The 19,632-nt window shown below is 46.8% G+C and overlaps 1 protein-coding gene across 1 annotated transcript in view; it reads right to left on the reverse strand.

Moving 5' to 3' along the window:
- Nucleotides 1-19,632, reverse strand: part of LOC115207181 (kinesin heavy chain) — a 120,945-nt gene that overhangs the window by 43,546 nt on the left and 57,767 nt on the right. Inside the window, exons 3-7 of the mRNA XM_029774163.1 lie at nucleotides 4,395-4,450; nucleotides 4,174-4,261; nucleotides 3,465-3,589; nucleotides 1,633-1,737; nucleotides 979-1,127 (exon numbers count right to left, since the gene is read on the reverse strand). Coding sequence (XP_029630023.1) covers nucleotides 979-1,127; nucleotides 1,633-1,737; nucleotides 3,465-3,589; nucleotides 4,174-4,261; nucleotides 4,395-4,450 — 523 coding nt within the window. The remainder of the gene's footprint in view (nucleotides 1-978; nucleotides 1,128-1,632; nucleotides 1,738-3,464; nucleotides 3,590-4,173; nucleotides 4,262-4,394; nucleotides 4,451-19,632) is intronic.

Here is a 19,632-nt window from a genome sequence, read left to right on the forward strand (position 1 = left end):
CCCATGGTTTAATAAAGTCACAGAATGGTTCCCCGTGGTTTAATAAAGTCACAGAATGGTTCCCCGTGGTTTAATAAAGTCACAGAATGGTTTTGGGTATTGTAAATTACTAATACTTTCATTTAGACTGACTTCACAGGGATGTTTGTGTGAGGGGTGCGTAACTGGTGGCAGGGAAGTCAGACGCAGGAGAGCAGAACTTGGTAAATAGCCGGAGCAGTTTAATAGTAAAACCAACGACATAAGAAATACAAAATATGGGCACAATAACCCGACGCGCACCAGTAAAACACATGTGCACAAGCACTTATAACAAACAATACCACACACAGACATGGGGGGAACAGAGGGTTAAATACACAACATGTAATGATGGAATTGAAACCAGGTGTGTGTGAAAACAAGACAAAACAAATGGAAAATGAAAAGTGGATCAGCGATGGCTAGAAGACCGGTGACGTCGACCGCCGAACGCCGCCCGAACAAGGAGAGGGACCGCCTTCGGCGGAAGTCATGACAGTTTGTGCCAGTGGAGGCTCCTCAGAGAAGGAATGGGAGGACCAGTGGAGGCTCCTCAGAGAAGGAATGGGAGGACCAATGGAGGCTCCTCAGAGAAGGAATGGGAGGACCAATGGAGGCTCCTCAGAGGAGGAATGGGAGGACCAGTGGAGGCTCCTCAGAGAAGGAATGGGAGGACCAATGGAGGCTCCTCAGAGAAGGAATGGGAGGACCAGTGGAGGCTCCTCAGAGGAGGAATGGGTGACTGTGAACAGTCAGTGTATAAACTTAATTGTGGTTTGATGATGATTCAATTCCAGTTGAGAGAAAGTCTTTATATCAGAACACATTTCAGAGGACTGTGTCAGCTCAATGAAGAGAATAATGCAATGTGTGTGTGTGTGTGTGTGTGTGTGTGTGTGTGTGTGTGTGTGTGTGTGTGTGTGTGTGTGTGTGTGTGTGTGTGTGTGTGTGTTTTACCGTTGTCCGAACATGAGTGTGGACTTGGTCTCCTGGTCGTTGTAGCTGGATGGAGAGCAGCAGATGAACATGGTGGTCCTACAGTTTCCCCCTAGAGAGTCCTGCAGGATACGGGTCATCTTACTGTCACGATACGGGACATGGGTCTTCTACAGGGGGGAGAGGGATGGAGGGGGAGAGGAGAGGGAGAGAGAGGGGAGAGAGAGAGAGAGTGGGAGAGAGAGAGTGGGGGGAGAGAGAGGGAGAGAGAGAGAGAGAGAGAGAGTGTGAGTGGGGGAGAGAGAGAGAGAGAGAGAGAGAGAGAGAGAGAGAGAGAGAGAGAGTGGGGGAGAGAGAGAGAGATGGAGAGAGAGAGAGAGGGGGGGGGGAGAGATAGAGAGAGAGGGGGAGAGAGATAGAGAGAGGGGGGGAGAGAGATAGAGAGAGAGGGGGGAGAGAAATAAAGAGAGAGGGGGGAGAGAGAGAGAGAGAGAGGGGGGAGAGAGAAAGAAGAGAGCAGACATGAATTGCTGAACCAAACACAGGCAGCTTCAAAATAACCCTCTACATCATGGGGTCCACTTTCCACTTTGAAGTTAATTAATTAGAACATCTATTTATTTACATTCCATTTCACAAAACCAATTAGGGATGTAACAGGAGGACTAGACTTACAGTTCCTTCGGCCAGAGCAGAGATGACGTTGCCCAGGGAAGACAGTGACTTGTTAATGTTTTTAGCTTCATCCAACACAGCTCCCTCTGCTCCTGTCTTACTGACCTGGGGGAAATATATCACATCTGATCTGGTCATATATAGTTAGTCATGTATAAGGAGGGACACTACAAACACATACAGTACAGGAGATTATGCACCAGACTCATACACGCTGTACAGCTACACAGAACCAGACTCATACACGCTGTACAGCTGTACAGAACCAGACTCATACACGCTGTACAGCTGTACAGAACCAGACTCATACACACTGTACAGAACCAGACTCATACACGCTGTACAGAACCAGACTCATACACACTGTACAGCTGTACAGAACCAGACTCATACACGCTGTACAGAACCAGACTCATACACACTGTACAGAACCAGACTCATACACGCTATACAGCTGTACAGAACCAGACTCATACACGCTGTACAGAACCAGACTCATACACGCTGTACAGAACCAGACTCATACACGCTGTACAGAACCAGACTCATACACACTGTACAGAACCAAACTCATACACACTGTACAGAACCAGACTCATACACGCTGTACAGAACCAGACTCATACACGCTGTACAGCTGTACAGAACCAGACTCATACACACTGTACAGAACCAGACTCATACACGCTGTACAGCTACACAGAACCAGACTCATACACGCTGTACAGAACCAGACTCATACACGCTGTACAGCTACACAGAACCAGACTCATACATGCCTATTGCCCCTCAGGAGACTGAACAGATTTGGCATGTGTCCTCAGATCATCAGAAAGCTATACAGCTGCACCATCGAGAGCATCCTGACCGATTGCATCACCGCCTGGTATGGCAATTGCTCGGCCTCCGACCGCAAGGCGCTACAGAAGGTAATGCGTACGGCCCAGTACATCACTGGGGCCAAGCTTCCTGACATCCAGAAGCTATATACCAGGCGGTGTCAGAGGAAGGCCCTAAAAATTGCCAAAGACTCCAGTCACCCAAGTCATAAACTGTTTTATCTGCTACCGCACAGCAAGCGGTACCGGAGCGCCAAGTGTAGGACCAAAAGGCTTCTTAACAGCTTCTACCACCAAGCCATAAGACTGCTGAACAGCTAATCAAATTGCCCCCCCTTTTTTTACACTGCTGCTACTTGCTGTTTATTATCTATTATCTATGCATTGTCACTTTAATACCTCTACCTACATGTACATATTACCTCAATTACCTCGACTAACCTGATACCCCTTCACATTGACTCGGTACTGTAACCCCTTGTATATAGCCTCGTTATTGTTTTTTGATTTGATTTGATTTATATCTACACAGAAACAAGTATGTAATCAAGATCTAGTTCATTACCACACTAGCCTCTGCTTCCTGGTTAAAGCTAGTTCATTACCACACTAACCCCTGCTTCCTGGTTAAAGCTAGTTCATTACCACACTAGCCTCTGCTTCCTGGTTAAAGCTAGTTCATTACCACACTAGCCTCTGCTTCCTGGTTAAAGCTAGTTCATTACCACACTAGCCTCTGCTTCCTGGTTAAAGCTAGTTCATTACCACACTAGCCTCTGCTTCCTGGTTAAAGCTAGTTCATTACCACACTAGCCTCTGCTTTCAGGCCTTTGACCACCGAACATTCTAATTGCTTAAACGCCACCGTTCATCGACACCCAGCAGTTGATCAAAGTTCATTATGGAGTGTCTTGTCCTTTACCGTCTCACTCCCAGCCAGGGAAAATAGGTCCCCTGGGGTCTATTTAGTGAACACATGTAGTGAACTCTTACCTTCTCACTCCCAGCCAGATCCACTAGGTAGAGCTTCCCACACAGTTTCTGCTCTGTCTCCACGTGTTCCTGTTTAATGTTGATCAGGAAGATACTGTGACTCCTGGAGCTGTGTTCATTCATATCTGGAGAGAGGAGAAAAGAGGAGAAGAGAGAAGAAGAGAGGAGAAGAGAGAAGAAGAGAGGAGAAGAGAGGAGAAGAGAGAAGAAGAGAGGAGAAGAGAGGAGAAGAGGGGAGAGGGGTGGAGAAGAGTGGAGAAGAGAGAAGGAGAGGAGAAGAGAGAAGGAGAGAGGAGAAGAGAAGAGAAGAGAGAAGAAGAGAGGAGAAGAGAGAAGAAGAGAAGAGAAGAGGGGAGAGGGGTGGAGAAGAGAGGAGAAGAGAGAAGGAGAGAGGAGAAGAGGGGTGGAGAAAAGAGGAGAAGAGAGAAGGAGAGGGGAGAAGAGGGGAGAAGAGGGGAGAGGGGTGGAGAAGAGAGGAGAAGAGAGAAGGAGAAAATAGGAGAGAAGAGAGGAGAAGAGAAGATAGTAACAGAGGTGGTAACAGAGGCAGCAACAGAGGTAGTAACAGAAATAGCAACAGAGATCAGAGATAGTAAACCAATATGACAGACCCCCCCACCCCCCCCCAGACACTATAGAAGAATCTGCAGAGTTTCTCTACAGACGTGACTTCACACTATACAATGTACTAAGTGTCATTTGGACTTACTGGTGACAGCGACATGGCGGTTGGCTTTTCCCTCGTCAATAACATCCATCACTTCCTCTGGGCTGGAGACAAAACGCTCAGTGCAGCCCTGGGATACAATTCAACAAATGACAGTCCAAAAAGTTAGCGTTAGGAAGATGACACGTCTCCAATGTAGAAAACAACCATAGATGGTCAGTTAACATTAAATCATCACCTCAGCTGATAACAGTTTGACTCACCTTCACATAGGGAACCCTGTTCTTGTCCTCATGTACTGCCAGGTTAGTCTTAGTCACTTGAGAGGGATGGGCAGAAGAAGAGAGGAGTACTTTTAGAGATTTTACTTTCATATCTTCCCAAAGGCCCAAAACAGTCAAATCGATTTAAATCAAAATGTATTTAATAAAGTGTACTTCCCAGAAACGTCACAAACACAGACGCATCACACATGCAGACAGAAACAAGAGGTCATCACAGTGAATGAACAATCACAGAACAGGAGAGCAACAACTCCTAAAGTCTGGCATAGACCACCTGTTGCTGCTCTGACTGTCTTCCTCAGGTCTTCCTCAGGTCTCCCTCAGGCCCAGAATGTCAACTCAATTTGATTTAAACAGAAAATGTACGGTACAACAGACCCGTACAAATCTCCTTCTGGACAGGACAGAGGGGCGACTGGGGACGTGACAGGACAGAGGGAAGGCTGGGGACGTGACAGGACAGAGGGACGGCTGGGGACGTGACAGGACAGAGGGACGGCTGGGGACGTGACAGGACAGAGGGAAGGCTGGGGACATGACAGGACAGAGGGGCGACTGGGGACGTGACAGGACAGAGGGAAGGCTGGGGACGTGACAGGACAGAGGGAAGGCTGGGGACGTGACAGGACAGAGGGACGGCTGGGGACGTGACAGGACAGAGGGAAGGCTGGGGACGAGACAGGACAGAGGGAAGGCTGGGGACGTGACAGGACAGAGGGGCGACTGGGGACGTGACAGGACAGAGGGAAGGCTGGGGACGTGACAGGACAGAGGGGCGACTGGGGACGTGACAGGACAGAGGGAAGGCTGGGGACGTGACAGGACAGAGGGGCGACTGGGGACGTGACAGGACAGAGGGACGGCTGGGGACGTGACAGGACAGAGGGGCGACTGGGGACGTGACAGGACAGAGGGACGGCTGGGGACGTGACAGGACAGAGGGGCGACTGGGGACGTGTACGTAGGAAGTTACTTTATGTTTCAGGTTTGTATTTTTGATGAGAGATAATATTCAATCTGTTCAGATTTAAGTCAAGGCTGTGTTCCCTCTCAGAGGTTTGTATGTGTCATCTCTCTGCCAGGACTGGTGCTTCTCTGACTCAAGTCTCCCCAGGCTCTGAACTGTCAACCTCAGTTCATTTCAACTGAAAACTTACAGACAAAGCAGACACTCATTCTGGACAGGACAGAGGGAAGGCTGGGGACAGGACAGGACAGAGGGAAGGCTGGGGACAGGACAGGACAGAGGGAAGGCTGGGGACAGGACAGGACAGAGGGACGGCTGGGGACATGACAGGAAAGAGGGACGGACGGCTGGAGACATGACAGGACAGAGGGAAGGCTGGGGACAGGACAGGACAGAGGGACGGCTGGGGACATGACAGGACAGAGGGAAGGCTGGGGACATGACAGGAAAGAGGGACGGACGGCTGGAGACATGACAGGACAGAGGGAAGGCTGGGGACAGGACAGGACAGAGGGACGGCTGGGGACATGACAGGACAGAGGAACGGCTGGGGACATGACAGGACAGAGGAACGGCTGGGGACATGACAGGACAGAGGGATGCTGGGGACATGACAGGACAGAGGGAAGGCTGGGGACAGGACAGGACAGAGGGACGGACGGCTGGGGACATGACAGGACAGAGGGACGGACGGCTGGGGACATGACAGGACAGAGGGACGGCTGGGGACATGACAGGACAGAGGGATGCTGGGGACAGGACAGAGGGAAGGCTGGGGACAGGACAGGACAGAGGGACGGACGGCTGGGGACGTGACAGGACAGAGGAACGGCTGGGGACATGACAGGACAGAGGGATGCTGGGGACATGACAAGACAGAGGGAAGGCTGGGGACATGACAGGAAAGAGAGACGGACGTCTGGGGACATGACAGAACAGAGGGAAGGCTGGGGACATGACAGGACAGAGGGACGGACGTCTGGGGACATGACAGGACAGAGGGATGCTGGGGACATGACAGGACAGAGGGATGCTGGGGACATGACAGGACAGAGGGAAGGCTGGGGACATGACAGGACAGAGGGAAGGCTGGGGACAGGACAGGACAGAGGGACGGACGGCTGGGGACATGACAGGACAGAGGGACGGACGGCTGGGGACATGACAGGACAGAGGGACGGCTGGGTACGTGACAGGACAGAGGGTAGCATTGAATGGCGGGAACCCGGATATCGAGATTTACTGGGATTTACCGCCCAAAACCACTTCCTTTTCCCAATATAAATAACAAGGAGAAACCGTTAAATTATAATAAATGATTTACAGTATATGAAGAGCATGGCGTGAAATGGCGTTAAATGATATGCCATGTCTAAATCGAGCTTCTCTGCATGATCAATGCTCAGGATGGAGACAGACAGCCCATCTCAGTGTGGAGCTCTGTTCCCTACTGAATGGAGACAGACAACCCATCTCAGTGTGGAGCTCTGTTCCCTACTGAATGGAGACAGACAACCCATCTCAGTGTGGAGCTCCGTTCCCTACTGAATGGAGACAGACAACCCATCTCAGTGTGGAGTGCCGTTCCCTACTGAATGGAGACAGACAACCCATCTCAGTGTGGAGTGCCGTTCCCTACTGAATGGAGACAGACAACCCATCTCAGTGTGGAGGGCAGTTCCCTACTGAATGGAGACAGACAGCCCATCTCAGTGTGGAGCTCCGTTCCCTACTGAATGGAGACAGACAGCCCATCTCAGTGTGGAGCTCCATTCCCTACTGAATGAAGACAGACAGCCCATCTCAGTGTGGAGCTCCGTTCCCTACTGAATGGAGACAGACAACCCATCTCAGTGTGGAGTGCCGTTCCCTACTGAATGGAGACAGACAACCCATCTCAGTGTGGAGTGCCGTTCCCTACTGAATGGAGACAGACAACCCATCTCAGTGTGGAGGGCAGTTCCCTACTGAATGGAGACAGACAGCCCATCTCAGTGTGGAGCTCCGTTCCCTACTGAATGGAGACAGACAGCCCATCTCAGTGTGGAGCTCCATTCCCTACTGAATGAAGACAGACAGCCCATCTCAGTGTGGAGCTCCGTTCCCTACTGAATGGAGACAGACAGCCCATCTCAGTGTGGAGCTCTGTTCCCTACTGAATGGAGACAGACAGCCCATCTCAGTGTGGAGCTCTGTTCCCTACTGAATGGAGACAGACAACCCATCTCAGTGTGGAGCTCTGTTCCCTACTGAATGGAGACAGACAACCCATCTCAGTGTGGAGGGCCGTTCCATACTGAATGAAGACAGACAACCCATCTCAGTGTGGAGCTCCGTTCCCTACTGAATGGAGACATACAACCCATCTCAGTGTGGAGCTCCGTTCCCTACTGAATGGAGACAGACAGCCCATCTCAGTGTGGAGGGCCGTTCCATACTGAATGAAGACAGACAACCCATCTCAGTGTGGAGCTCCGTTCCCTACTGAATGGAGACAGACAACCCATCTCAGTGTGGAGCTCTGTTCCCTACTGAATGAAGACAGACAACCCATCTCAGTGTGGAGCTCTGTTCCCTACTGAATGGAGACAGACAACCCATCTCAGTGTGGAGCTCCGTTCCCTACTGAATGGAGACAGACAACCCATCTCAGTGTGGAGCTCCGTTCCCTACTGAATGGAGACAGACAACCCATCTCAGTGTGGAGCTCCGTTCCCTACTGAATGGAGACAGACAACCCATCTCAGTGTGGAGCTCCGTTCCACACTGAATGGAGACAGACAACCCATCTCAGTGTGGAGCTCTGTTCCCTACTGAATGAAGACAGACAACCCATCTCAGTGTGGAGTGCCGTTCCATACTGAATGGAGACAGACAACCCATCTCAGTGTGGAGCTCTGTTCCCTACTGAATGGAGACAGACAACCCATCTCAGTGTGGAGCTCTGTTCCCTACTGAATGGAGACAGACAGCCCATCTCAGTGTGGAGTGCCGTTCCATACTGAATGGAGACAGACAGCCCATCTCAGTGTGGAGTGCCGTTCCCTACTGAATGGAGACAGACAGCCCATCTCAGTGTGGAGTGCCGTTCACCAACTGAATGGCGTCTAATTTATACATCTCCATCTGGCTTTTAAGGGTCACCTTGTTTTTTTAATTGTAAAGATTTTTAATTGTTTTTTTAATTGCAGCTGCAGCGTTTTAAAAACAGCTTGTCACTCGAATATCGTTGCTTTAAAATCTGTGCACGAGCGAGCACTCTCTCGCAGTCTCCCTCTTTCTCTCCATAAACTCCCTTCAAATTGCATCAGAAATAGATAATCCTGTTCTATATAGATATATAGCCCTATATATAGATGTCTTAGTCTACCTTTTTCAGGTAATACATTCAATGCAGTTTTAGCCTGATATTTAGCTGTCTAATTATACAAATAGGCCCTATTATTAAATTATAAATGAACGTATCAGGTACAACCCCAAAGCCGTAAACACGGGCACCCTCATAGATATCATCCTAACCAACTTGCCCTCTAAATACACCTCTGCTGTTTTGCCCTCTAAATACACCTCAACCAAGATCTCAGTGATCACTGCCTCATTGCCTGTATCCGTAATGGGTCAGCGGTCAAACGACCTCCATGCTGCCAAACGCTCCCTGAAACACTTCAGCGAGCAGGCTTTTCTAATCAACCTGGCCCTGGTATCCTGGAAGGATATTGAGCTCATCCCGTAAGTAGAGGATGCCTGGTTATTCTTTAAAAATGCCTTCCTCACCATCTTAAATAAGCATGCCCCATTCAAGAAATTTAGAACCAGGAACAGATATAGCCCTTGGTTCTCCCCAGACCTGACTGCCCTTAACCAGCACAAAAACATCCTGTGGCGTTCTGCATTAGCATCGAACTGCCCCCGTGATATGCAACTTTTCAGGGAAGTTAGAAACCAATATACACAGGCAGTTAGAAAAGCCAAGGCTAGCTTTTTCAAGCAGAAATTTGCTTCCTGCAACACAAACTCAAAAAAGTTCTGGGACACTGTAAAGTCCATGGAGAATAAGAGCACCTCCTCCCAGCTAACTGCCTGTGTGTTTTTTAACTGCACTGAGGATAGGGAACTGTCACCACCGATAAATCCACTATAATTGAGAATTTCAATAAGCATTTTTCTACGGCTGGCCGTGCTTTCCACCTGGCTACCCCTACCCCTACCCCGGTCAACAGCACTGCACCCCCCACAGCAACTCGCCCAAGCCTTCCGCATTTATCCTTCTCCCAAATCCAGTCAGCTGATGTTCTGAAAGAGCTGCAAAATCTGGACCCCTACAAATCAGCCGGGCTAGACAATCTGGACCCTTTCTTTCTAAAATTATCTGCCAAAATTGTTGTAACCCCTATTACTAGCCTGTTCAACCTCTCTTTCGTGTCGTCTGAGATTCCCAAAGATTGGAAAGCAGCTGCGGTCATCCTCCTCTTCAAAGGAGGTGACACTCTTGACCCAAACTGCTACAGACCTATATCTATCCTACCCTGCCTTTCTAAGGTCTTCGAAAGCCAAGTTAATAATCAGATTACCGACCATTTTGATCCCACCGTGCCTTCTCCACTATGCAATCTGGTTTCAGAGCTGGTCATGGGTGCATCTCAGCCACGCTCAAGGTCCTAAACAATATCTTAACCGCCATCGATAAGAAACAATACTGTGCTGCCATATTCATTGACCTGGCCAAAGCTTTCGACTCTGTCAATCACCACATCCTCATCAGCAGACTCAATAGCCTTGGTTTCTCAAATGATTGCATCGCCTGGTTCACCAACTACTTTTCCGATAGAGTTCAGTGTGTCAAATCAGAGGGTCTGTTGTCTGGGCCTCTGGCAGTCTCTATGGGGGTGCCACAGGGTTCAATTCTTGGGCCAACTCTTTTCTCTGTATACATCAATGATGTTGCTCTTGCTGCTGGTGAGTCTCTGATACACCTCTACGCAGACGACACCATTCTGTATACTTCTGGCCCTTCTTTGGACACTGTGTTAACTACCCTCCAGACGAGCTTCAATGCCATACAACTCTCCTTCCGTAGCCTCCAACTGCTCCTAAATACAAGTAAAACTAAATGCATGCTCTTCAACCGATCGCTGCCTACACCTTCCCGCCCGCCCAGCATCACTACTCTGGACGGTTCTGACTTAGAATATGTGGACAACTACAAATACCTAGGTGTCTGGTTAGACTGTAAACTCTCCTTCCAGACTCACATCAATCATCTCCAATCCAAAGTTAAATCTAGAATTGACTTCCTATTTCGCAACAAAGCATCCTTCACTCATGCTGCCAAACATGCCCTCGTAAAACTGACTATCCTACCGATCCTCAACTTCGGTGATGTCATCTATAAAATACCCTCCAATACTCTACTCAACAAACTGGATGCAGTCTATCACAGTGCCATCCGTTTTGTCACCAAAGCCCCATATACTACCCACCACTGCGACCTGTACGCTCTCGTTGGCTGGCCCTCACTTCATACTCGTCGCCAAACCCACTGGTTCCAGGTCATCTACAAGACCCTGCTAGGTAAAGTCCCGCCTTATCTCAGCTCGCTGGTCACCATAGCAGCACCCACCTGCAGCACGCGCTCCAGCAGGTATATCTCTCTGGTCACCCCTAAAGCCAACTCCTCCTTTGGCCGTCTCTCCTTCCAGTTCTCTGCTGCCAATGACAGGAACGAACTGCAAAAATCTCTGAAACTGGAAACACTTATCTCCCTCACTAGCTTTAAGCACCAGCTGTCAGAGCAGCTCACAGATCACTGCACCTGTACATAACCCATCTATAAATAGCCCAAACAATTACCTCATCCCCTACTGTATTTATATATTTATTTATTTATTTTGCTCCCTTGCACCCCAGTATTTCTACTTTGCACATTCACCTACTGCAAATCTACAATTCCAGTGTTTTTTAATTGCTATATTGTATTTACTTCGCCACCGTGGCCTTTTTATTGCATTTACCTCCCTTATCTCACCTCATTTGCTCACATTGTATATAGACTTGTTTTTGTACTGTATTATTGACTGTATGTTTGTTTTACTCCATGTGTAACTATGTGTTGTTGTATGTGTCGAACTGCTTTGCTTTATCTTGGCCAGGTCGCAGTTGTAAATGAGAACTTGTTCTCAACTTGCCTACCTGGTTAAATAAAGGTGAAATAAAAAAATAAAAAAATATATATTTAAAAATGAATATCAAATTCGCTAGCCTATACTTGTAACTTTGTAGGCCGAATGCGCTCCACCAGAATCGCATGTTCTCTTCTGTTTTATCATGGTTTAAACGATGTGCGTAATTCCAGTCCATATAATATAGTGTAGTTCAATACAATACAGTAATACAGTGCACATTCAAAATTATCAGCCTACTGGAACTTTTTGGGGAATTTATTTACCCAAGAGAGCATATAGCTGGCTACATCTATGGGTTTAAACGGTACAATGATTCTCTAAACAAACACTGCTTGTTTTGTCACATAAACAGAAATTAGGTGAACTATTAGAATTGTAGCAACCAGGAAATGGCGGAGTGATTTCTGCACAGTGAATCTTTAATGTGTTTTTGATGATAGATCAAGTTAAAAACTGTGGAGGGGTGTGTGTCTGATGTTGTTTTCCCATCACTCTCTATCCATCAGAAATGGTTTGTTTGCTTTTCCCTTTATTAACTTGTGTCCTGCTAGTTATCTCTCTCTCTCTCTCTCTCTCTCTCTCTCTCTCTCTCCCTCTCTCTCTCTCTCTCTCTCTCTCTCTCTTTCTCTCTCTCTCTCTCTCTCTCATTATCTCTCTCTCATCCTCTCTCTCTCATCCTCTCTCTCTCATCCTCTAAGTATGTATAGGGTTGGTGGGTTGGTTCTCTCGAGGGCGCAACCAGCGGGCGGGGCAGGTTGTAAGGGCCACTCGTGGAGGTGTAGAGTTTGAAAATCATAGTCGGCGGCATGGGGTGAAGAGACAGAATAACAACAAAAAAAATCCAGAAAAACGCATGTCAAAAATGTTATAAATTGATTTGCATTTTAATGAGGGAAATAAGTATTTGACCCCTCTGCAAAACATGACTTAGTACTTGGTGGCAAAACTCTTGTTGGCAAACACAGAAGTCAGACGTTTCTTGTAGTTAGCCACCAGGTTTGCACACATCTCAGGAGGGATTTTGTCCCACTCCTCTTTGCAGATCTTCTCCAAGTCATTAAGGTTTCCATTTTGGTCTCATCTGACCACAACACTTTCACCCAGTTGTCCTCTGAATCATTCACATGTTCATTGCGGGCATGTATATGTGCTTTCTTGAGCAGGGGGACCTTGCTGGCGTTGCAGGATTTCAGTCCTTCACGGCGTAGTGTGTCGGCCTGGGCTGATTCCTCACCGTTCTCATGATCATTGCAACTCCACGAGGTGAGATCTTGCATGGAGCCCCAGGCCGAGGGAGATTGACAGTTCTTTTGTGTTTCTTCCATTTGCGAATAATCTCACCAACTGTTGTCACCTTCTCACCAAGCTGCTTGGCGATGGTCTTGTAGCCCATTCCAGCCTTGTGTAGATCTACAATCTTGTCCCTGACATCCTTAGAGAGCTCTTTGGTCTTGGCCATGGTGGAGAGTTTGGAATCTGATTGATTGATTGCTTCTGTGGACAGGTGTCTTTTATACAGGTAACAAGCTGAGATTAGGACCACTCCCTTTAAGAGAATGTACAAAATCAGCAGGGGATCAAATACTTTTTTCCCTCACTGTACAATAGAGAAGGTTATTTTTGGATTCAAACCTCCTTTGCTGAAACATGTCGTATCTCATAGGAGAAAAGTGATTTAAAGGGATTTTAAAGAAGGATACTGACAAACTGAATTTAGCGTTCAGTTTCAAGACTTATGGGTTTGATTATGTGTTCTACGCTTCTACTGAATCAATGAAATGCCTTGGGTGTGGAAGAGAGGGGCATTTGGTGCGTAATTGTCCAGAGAATGAGCGCGCCGAGCACCGCTGGTGCAGCTAAAGCACCACTGAGAAGAGATGAACAGGCTGAGGGTTCAGGAGAAGGAATGAACAGGCTGAGGGTTCAGGAGAAGGAATGAACAGGCTGAGGGTTCAGGAGAAGGAATGAACAGGCTGAAGGTTCAGGAGAAGAGATGAACAGGCTGAGGGTTCAGGAGAAGGAATGAACAGGCTGAGGGTTCAGGAGAAGAGATGAACAGGCTGAGGGTTCAGGAGAAGAGATGAACAGGCTGAGGGTTCAGGAGAAGGGAGAAGGTGGGCAGATGTGGTGGGAAAAAATAGGAAAGGAGAGCAATGTGGCTATGGGGGCAGTTGTGGTAGAGCAGGGAAAAGAGGGGGGGGGGGTGGGACAGTAGGTGAGACTGCGATTGAGATCACTGAGGGGGTGCTGAAGAATGAAATGGGAGTTCAAGAGGAGAGTGAAGCAATGTAAAATGAAGCAGCTGTTTTCAAAGTACCGAGGAGTAAGAGGAAGAATTTAAGGGGTGATGAAGGTTCTAATTCTAACAGGAAGTAGAGATGATAAATCAGCTGAGGATAAACAGGCTGTAGAGACGGTGGAGTTCTCTTCTGGGGATGATAGTGAGGCCTCTGATGCGTCACAACAAAATAGCGAGAGAAATGGGGTGGAAGGGAGGTATGGGATTGAAAAAGTATGTACATTTCTGAATTTGACAAAAGAGAAGAAATATATACAGGATTATAATGAAACTGATTGTTTTTTCCTGAAAGTTTCTGATGTCGAAAATAACGGGTGGAGGTGTGAAATTGCTAGACTAAAGAAAGTGGTTCTGATGTCATAAAGAAAGTGGTTCTGATGTCATAAAGAAAGTGGTTCTGATGTCATAAAGAAAGTGGTTCTGATGTCATACAGAAAGTGGTTCTGATGTCATAAAGAAAGTGGTTCTGATGTCATAAAGAAAGTGGTTCTGATGTCATAAAGAAAATGGTTCTGATGTCATAAAGAAAGTGGTTCTGATGTCATAAAGAAAGTGGTCAGGAGACAAGTGAGGTATATTCTAAAGGACATGAAAGTTCAGTCGCAGCCTTAACTCTGTAAAGAGATGTGTTTTCTGTCTCTTCCTCTGTATTTCTTTTCCCAGCCATGAGCAGTTTTAACATGTCTTCTTTAAACGTAAACGAGGTGAGACACGGACAAGAAATGCATAGTAGTATGGAAAATGTGGCAACAGGAGTGTGTGTGGGGGGGGGGGGGGGGGGCAGTGGTGTGTAGGCATAAAAACTCAAAAAGTGGGGGTGTGGCTATCCTGTTCTCCAAAGTTTTGTTGCCTTTGTCATATGAGGTTGAATAGGAAGTTGAGGGGAGGTTATTAAAAGTTAGAGATGTGAAAACATCACTATGTGTTTAATAAATGTATTTGCCCCAGTAGAGGTAGTTGTCAAATACCATTGAGAAATGTAACACTGATAATGAAGTATTTATTGCTGGGGATTTTAACTGCAGTCAGTGATTTAGATAGAAATCACAAAGAACCTCATATAGCCTCAAGGACTTTTTAAAAACGCCTTATTGTAACACATAAACTATGTGATATTTGGCAGAGTCAAAATGGAGGCACGAGACAGAACACATGGTCTAATGTGAGAGAGAACACCATCTCTCTGACCAGGTTAGATTAGGTTTTATTGTAACACTGTGTGATGTTTGGAGCCAACATGGAGGTAGGAGACAGAACACATGGTCTAATGTTGAGAGAACACCATCTCTCTGACCAGGTTAGATAGGTTTTATTGTTTTGAGCATCAATCTCAGGTCTGTAAATCAAGTGTGAAAACCCCAGTGGGATTTTCTGATCATTGTTTAATAACAGAGGTGATGGACATTAACGCTGTAAAACCCACAAGTGCATACTGGCATTTTAATATAACTTTATTGAGTGACGCTCACTTTAGGAAATGTTTTAGTTTTTTCTGGAAGAGGCGGAGGTTTGAAAAGGCCAGTTTTGTATCCCTTCAACAGTGGTGGGATATAGGGAAAATCCAGATTCAACAATTCTGTAATCAATACACAATGAATGTCACCAGAGATATCACCAGATGAATGAACGCTCTAGAGTCTGAAATAGTGGAACTCCTGGTGTTGGTTGAGGCCACAGGAGATCGAGGCCATATTCAGGCACTCAAGAGGAAAAAAGCCGCATTGGCAGACCTGCTGGGTATCAGAGTACAGGGGGCATTGGTAGACCTGCTGGGTATCAGAGTACAGGGGGATGTGGTAGACCTGCTGGGTATCAGAGTACAGGGGGCATTGGTAGATCTGCTGGGTATCAGAGTACAGGGGGCATTTGCAGACCTGCTGGGTATCAGAGTACAGGGGGCATTGGCAGACCTGCTGGGTATCAGAGTACAGGGGGCATTGGCAGACCTGCTGGGTATCAGAGTACAGGGGGCATTGGTAGACCTGCTGGGTATCAGAGTACAGGGGGCATTGGCAGACCTGCTGGGTATCAGAGTACAGGGGGCATTGGCAGACCTGCTGGGTATCAGAGCACAGTGGACATTGGTGAGAAGTAAGTTTCAGGGAATCTCTGAAATGGATGCCTCATCCAAATTTTTCTTTGGCTTAGAGAAAAAGAATGGACAAATAATTATTATTCATTGCATCAAATCAGCTGTTTGACAAGAGCTCACTAGCCCTAGTGAAATTAGAAAGAGGACAGTAGAGTTCTATGCTGAGCTCTACAAGTGGAATTAGAAAGAGGACAGTAGAGTTATATGCTGAGCTCTACAAGTGAAATTAGAAAGAGGACAGTAGAGTTCTATGCTGAGCTCTACCAGTGAAATTAGAAAGAGGACAGTAGAGTTCTATGCTGAGCTCTACAAGTGAAATTAGAAAGAGGACAGTAGAGTTCTATGCTGAGCTCTACCAGTGAAATTAGAAAGAGGACAGTAGAGTTCTATGCTGAGCTCTACAAGTGAAATTAGAAAGAGGACAGTAGAGTTCTATGCTGAGCTCTACCAGTGAAATTAGAAAGAGGACAGTAGAGTTCTATGCTGAGCTCTACCAGTGAAATTAGAAAGAGGACAGTAGAGTTCTATGCTGAGCTCTACAAGTGTGAGTACAAAGAGGATAAAACAGTGACACAGCAGTTCCTTGGTGGGCTCCCACAGGTGGCTGCAGAAGCTCAGGTTGAACTAGAGCAACCATTGTCTTTGCAGGAGTTATACACTGCTTTAAAAGGCATGGGAAATGGAAGGGCACCGGGTATTGATAGGCTTCCTGTTGACTTTTTTAAGTATTTTTGGGCTATGTTGGGAGAGGATTGGCTAGCAGTAGTTAACGATAGTTTGACCGGAGGGTTACTACCGTTAAGCTGCAGAAGGGTTGTCCTCACCCTACTGCCAGAAAAGGGTGACCCTATGGAGGTGAAGAACTGGAGGCCGGTGGCCTTAATGTGCACTGATTAATAGATCCTGTCCAAAGCTTTGTCCACCAGGCTGAGGGAGGTGATGGGGCAAATCATACAGACCAGTCCTACTGTGTTCCCAGCAGGCAGATAACATTTCAAATCATACAGACCAGTCCTACTGTGTTCCCAGCAGGCAGATAACATTTCAAATCATACGGACCAGTCCGACTGTGTTCCCAGCAGGCAGATAGAGGATAACATTTCAAATCATACAGACCAGTCCTACTGTGTTGAGGCAGATAGAGGATAACATTTCAAATCATACAGACCAGTCCTACTGTGTTGAGGCAGATAGAGGATAACATTTCAAATCATACAGACCAGTCCTACTGTGTTCCCAGCAGGTAGATAGAGGATAACATTTTAAATCATACAGACCAGTCCTACTGTGTTCCCAGCAGGTAGATAGGGGATAACATTTCAAATCATATGGACCAGTCCTACTGTGTTCCCAGCAGGCAGATAGAGGATAACATTTCCCTGATTCTGGATGTTCTGGACGTCTCTAGGGCTGTTGGGTTGGATGCTGGTCTAATTTCAATTGATCAGAAAAAGGGCATTTGACCGAGTTGAACATCAATACCTCTATGGGGCCACTTTGGAGGCGTTTGGTTTCAGCTCTGGTTTTACTGCCATGATCAGGGTGATATATGGTGACATTGAAAGTGTATTGAAAGTTAACGGTGGCTTGAGTGCTCATTTTAAAGTGTGTAGAGGAATTAGGCAGGGGTGTTCGTTGTCTGTAATGTTGTATACCATCCCTATAGAGCCACTACTAAATAACATTAGAAGTCACATTGAAGGGGTCAACCTTTCAGAGGGTATTCCTCCTATTGGTCTCTCAGCATATGCTGATGATGTAGTTATTTTGGTGAAAAAAATCAAGCGAAAGTGGATAGTTTGAGTCTCATGGTTGATCGGTTTAAAGGAATAACCTCTACAAAAGGTAAAATGGGGGAAAAAAAGTTGTGCTTTACAGATTGGGAAATGGTCTGGAGGGATCATGGCTTTGCCAGGGGGGTTGGAATGGTGTAAGGGAGGGTTCAAGTATCTTGGAGTGTAGCTAGGGGATGAGGGAACTATGGGAAAAAATTGGAATGGGGTGGTTGAAATAGTGGAGGGAGGATGAGAAGATGGCGTTGGTTGTTATCTCGTATGTCATATAGGGGGCCACTATTATTGTTAATAACCTCGTTGATATGGTGGAAGGAGGATGAGGAGATGGTTACTATCTCGTATGTCATATAGGGGGCCACTATTATTGTTAATAATGTGGTTGAAATGGTGGAAGGGAGGATGAGGAGATGGTGGTGGCTGCTATCTCGTATGTCATATAGGGGGCCACTATTATTGTTAATAATGTGGTTGAAATGGTGGAAGGGAGGATGAGGAGATGGTGGTGGCTGCTATCTTGTATGTCATATGGCTGCTATCTCGTATGTCATATAGGGGGACACTATTATTGTTAATAATGTGGTTGCTTCTGCACTGTGGAATCGGTTGTCATGTTTAGAGCCACCGTCTGGCCTTCTGGCCAAGATACAGGCAATTATTGTAGATTTTTGAGGGGATAAATATCATTGGGTTCCACATAGTGTTTTGTATTTGTAAAAAGAGGAACGGGGACAAGGTCTTCTACATCTTGCTAGTAGGGGTGCTGCTTTCCGTTTTTCAGTTTATTCAAAGGTTGCTTTATGGACCGGAAAATGTGTTGTGGAGAGGGGTGGCAGGCCTGGTAATACAGCAGGTAGGGGGATTAGGTTTAAAGAAGGCTTTATTTTTGGTTGTTAGTAGCCAGATTTATAGGGATGGAGTACCTCCGTTTTACAGAGGCCTTCTTAGGGTTTGGAGTATAATGAAGGTGTCCAGATGCACTAAGGCTGAGTCAGTGCATTGGCTGCTGGAGGAACCTCTGGTGTATGGGGCAAGACTGGATTGTACAACTGAAGCTATTCCACACTTCTCCAAGATGATGCTGAAGGGCAAAACCATCACCCTAAAGAGGTTAATGGACATGGCTGGGCCCACATTAATGGATGGAAGACGGGGGGCTGAACATTTGGGGGTGAGGTTGGAAAGGATTGTCAGACAACTGCTGGGAAGTTACAGGAAGGCTCTGTCAGTAGAAGAGGGGATTATGCTCAAGAGTTATTACAAAAAGACAAGATGAAGACGCCCCATTTCCAAGACTAAGGATTACACTCAATATCCCAGAGTCAAACAGAAAGGCTTTAGTACTGGATTTGAGAGGGTTGGAAGAGGTGGGTTTGGATGAGGTGGGTTTGGATGAGGTGGGTTTGGATGAGGTGGGTTTGGATGAGGTGGGTTTGGATGAGGTGGGTTTGGATGAGGTGGGTTTGGATGAGGTGGGTTTGGATGACGTGAATGGGAAGGAGTTATATAGGCAGTGTGTCAAGGTTTTAAATAAAGATGAATTGAAAAGACACTCCTTGGAGGGTAAAACTGGGCCTTGTTGACAAGGTAAAGCCAGCATGGAGAGCACTTTACAAGCCACCGGTACAAAAGGGTACTGGTGATATGCAATGGAGGGTGTTACATGGCATCATTGCAGTTAATGCTTTTGTATATGTTATTAATTCAGATGTTGGAGTGTGTGTGTCAATAACTGAGTATAAAAGAAAGGTTTCATAAAATCTCTGAATTATAGCATGTCTCCCTCCAAGACCTCCATTTACATTCTCTCTCTCTCTCTCGGCTCTCCTCTCATCACCTCTCTCTTCTCCTCGCTCTCTCTCTCTGTCTGTCTCTCCTCTCTCT

This window comes from Salmo trutta, chromosome 14 (genome assembly GCF_901001165.1).
Source record: "Salmo trutta chromosome 14, fSalTru1.1, whole genome shotgun sequence".
NCBI classification, from domain to species: Eukaryota; Metazoa; Chordata; class Actinopteri; order Salmoniformes; family Salmonidae; genus Salmo; species Salmo trutta.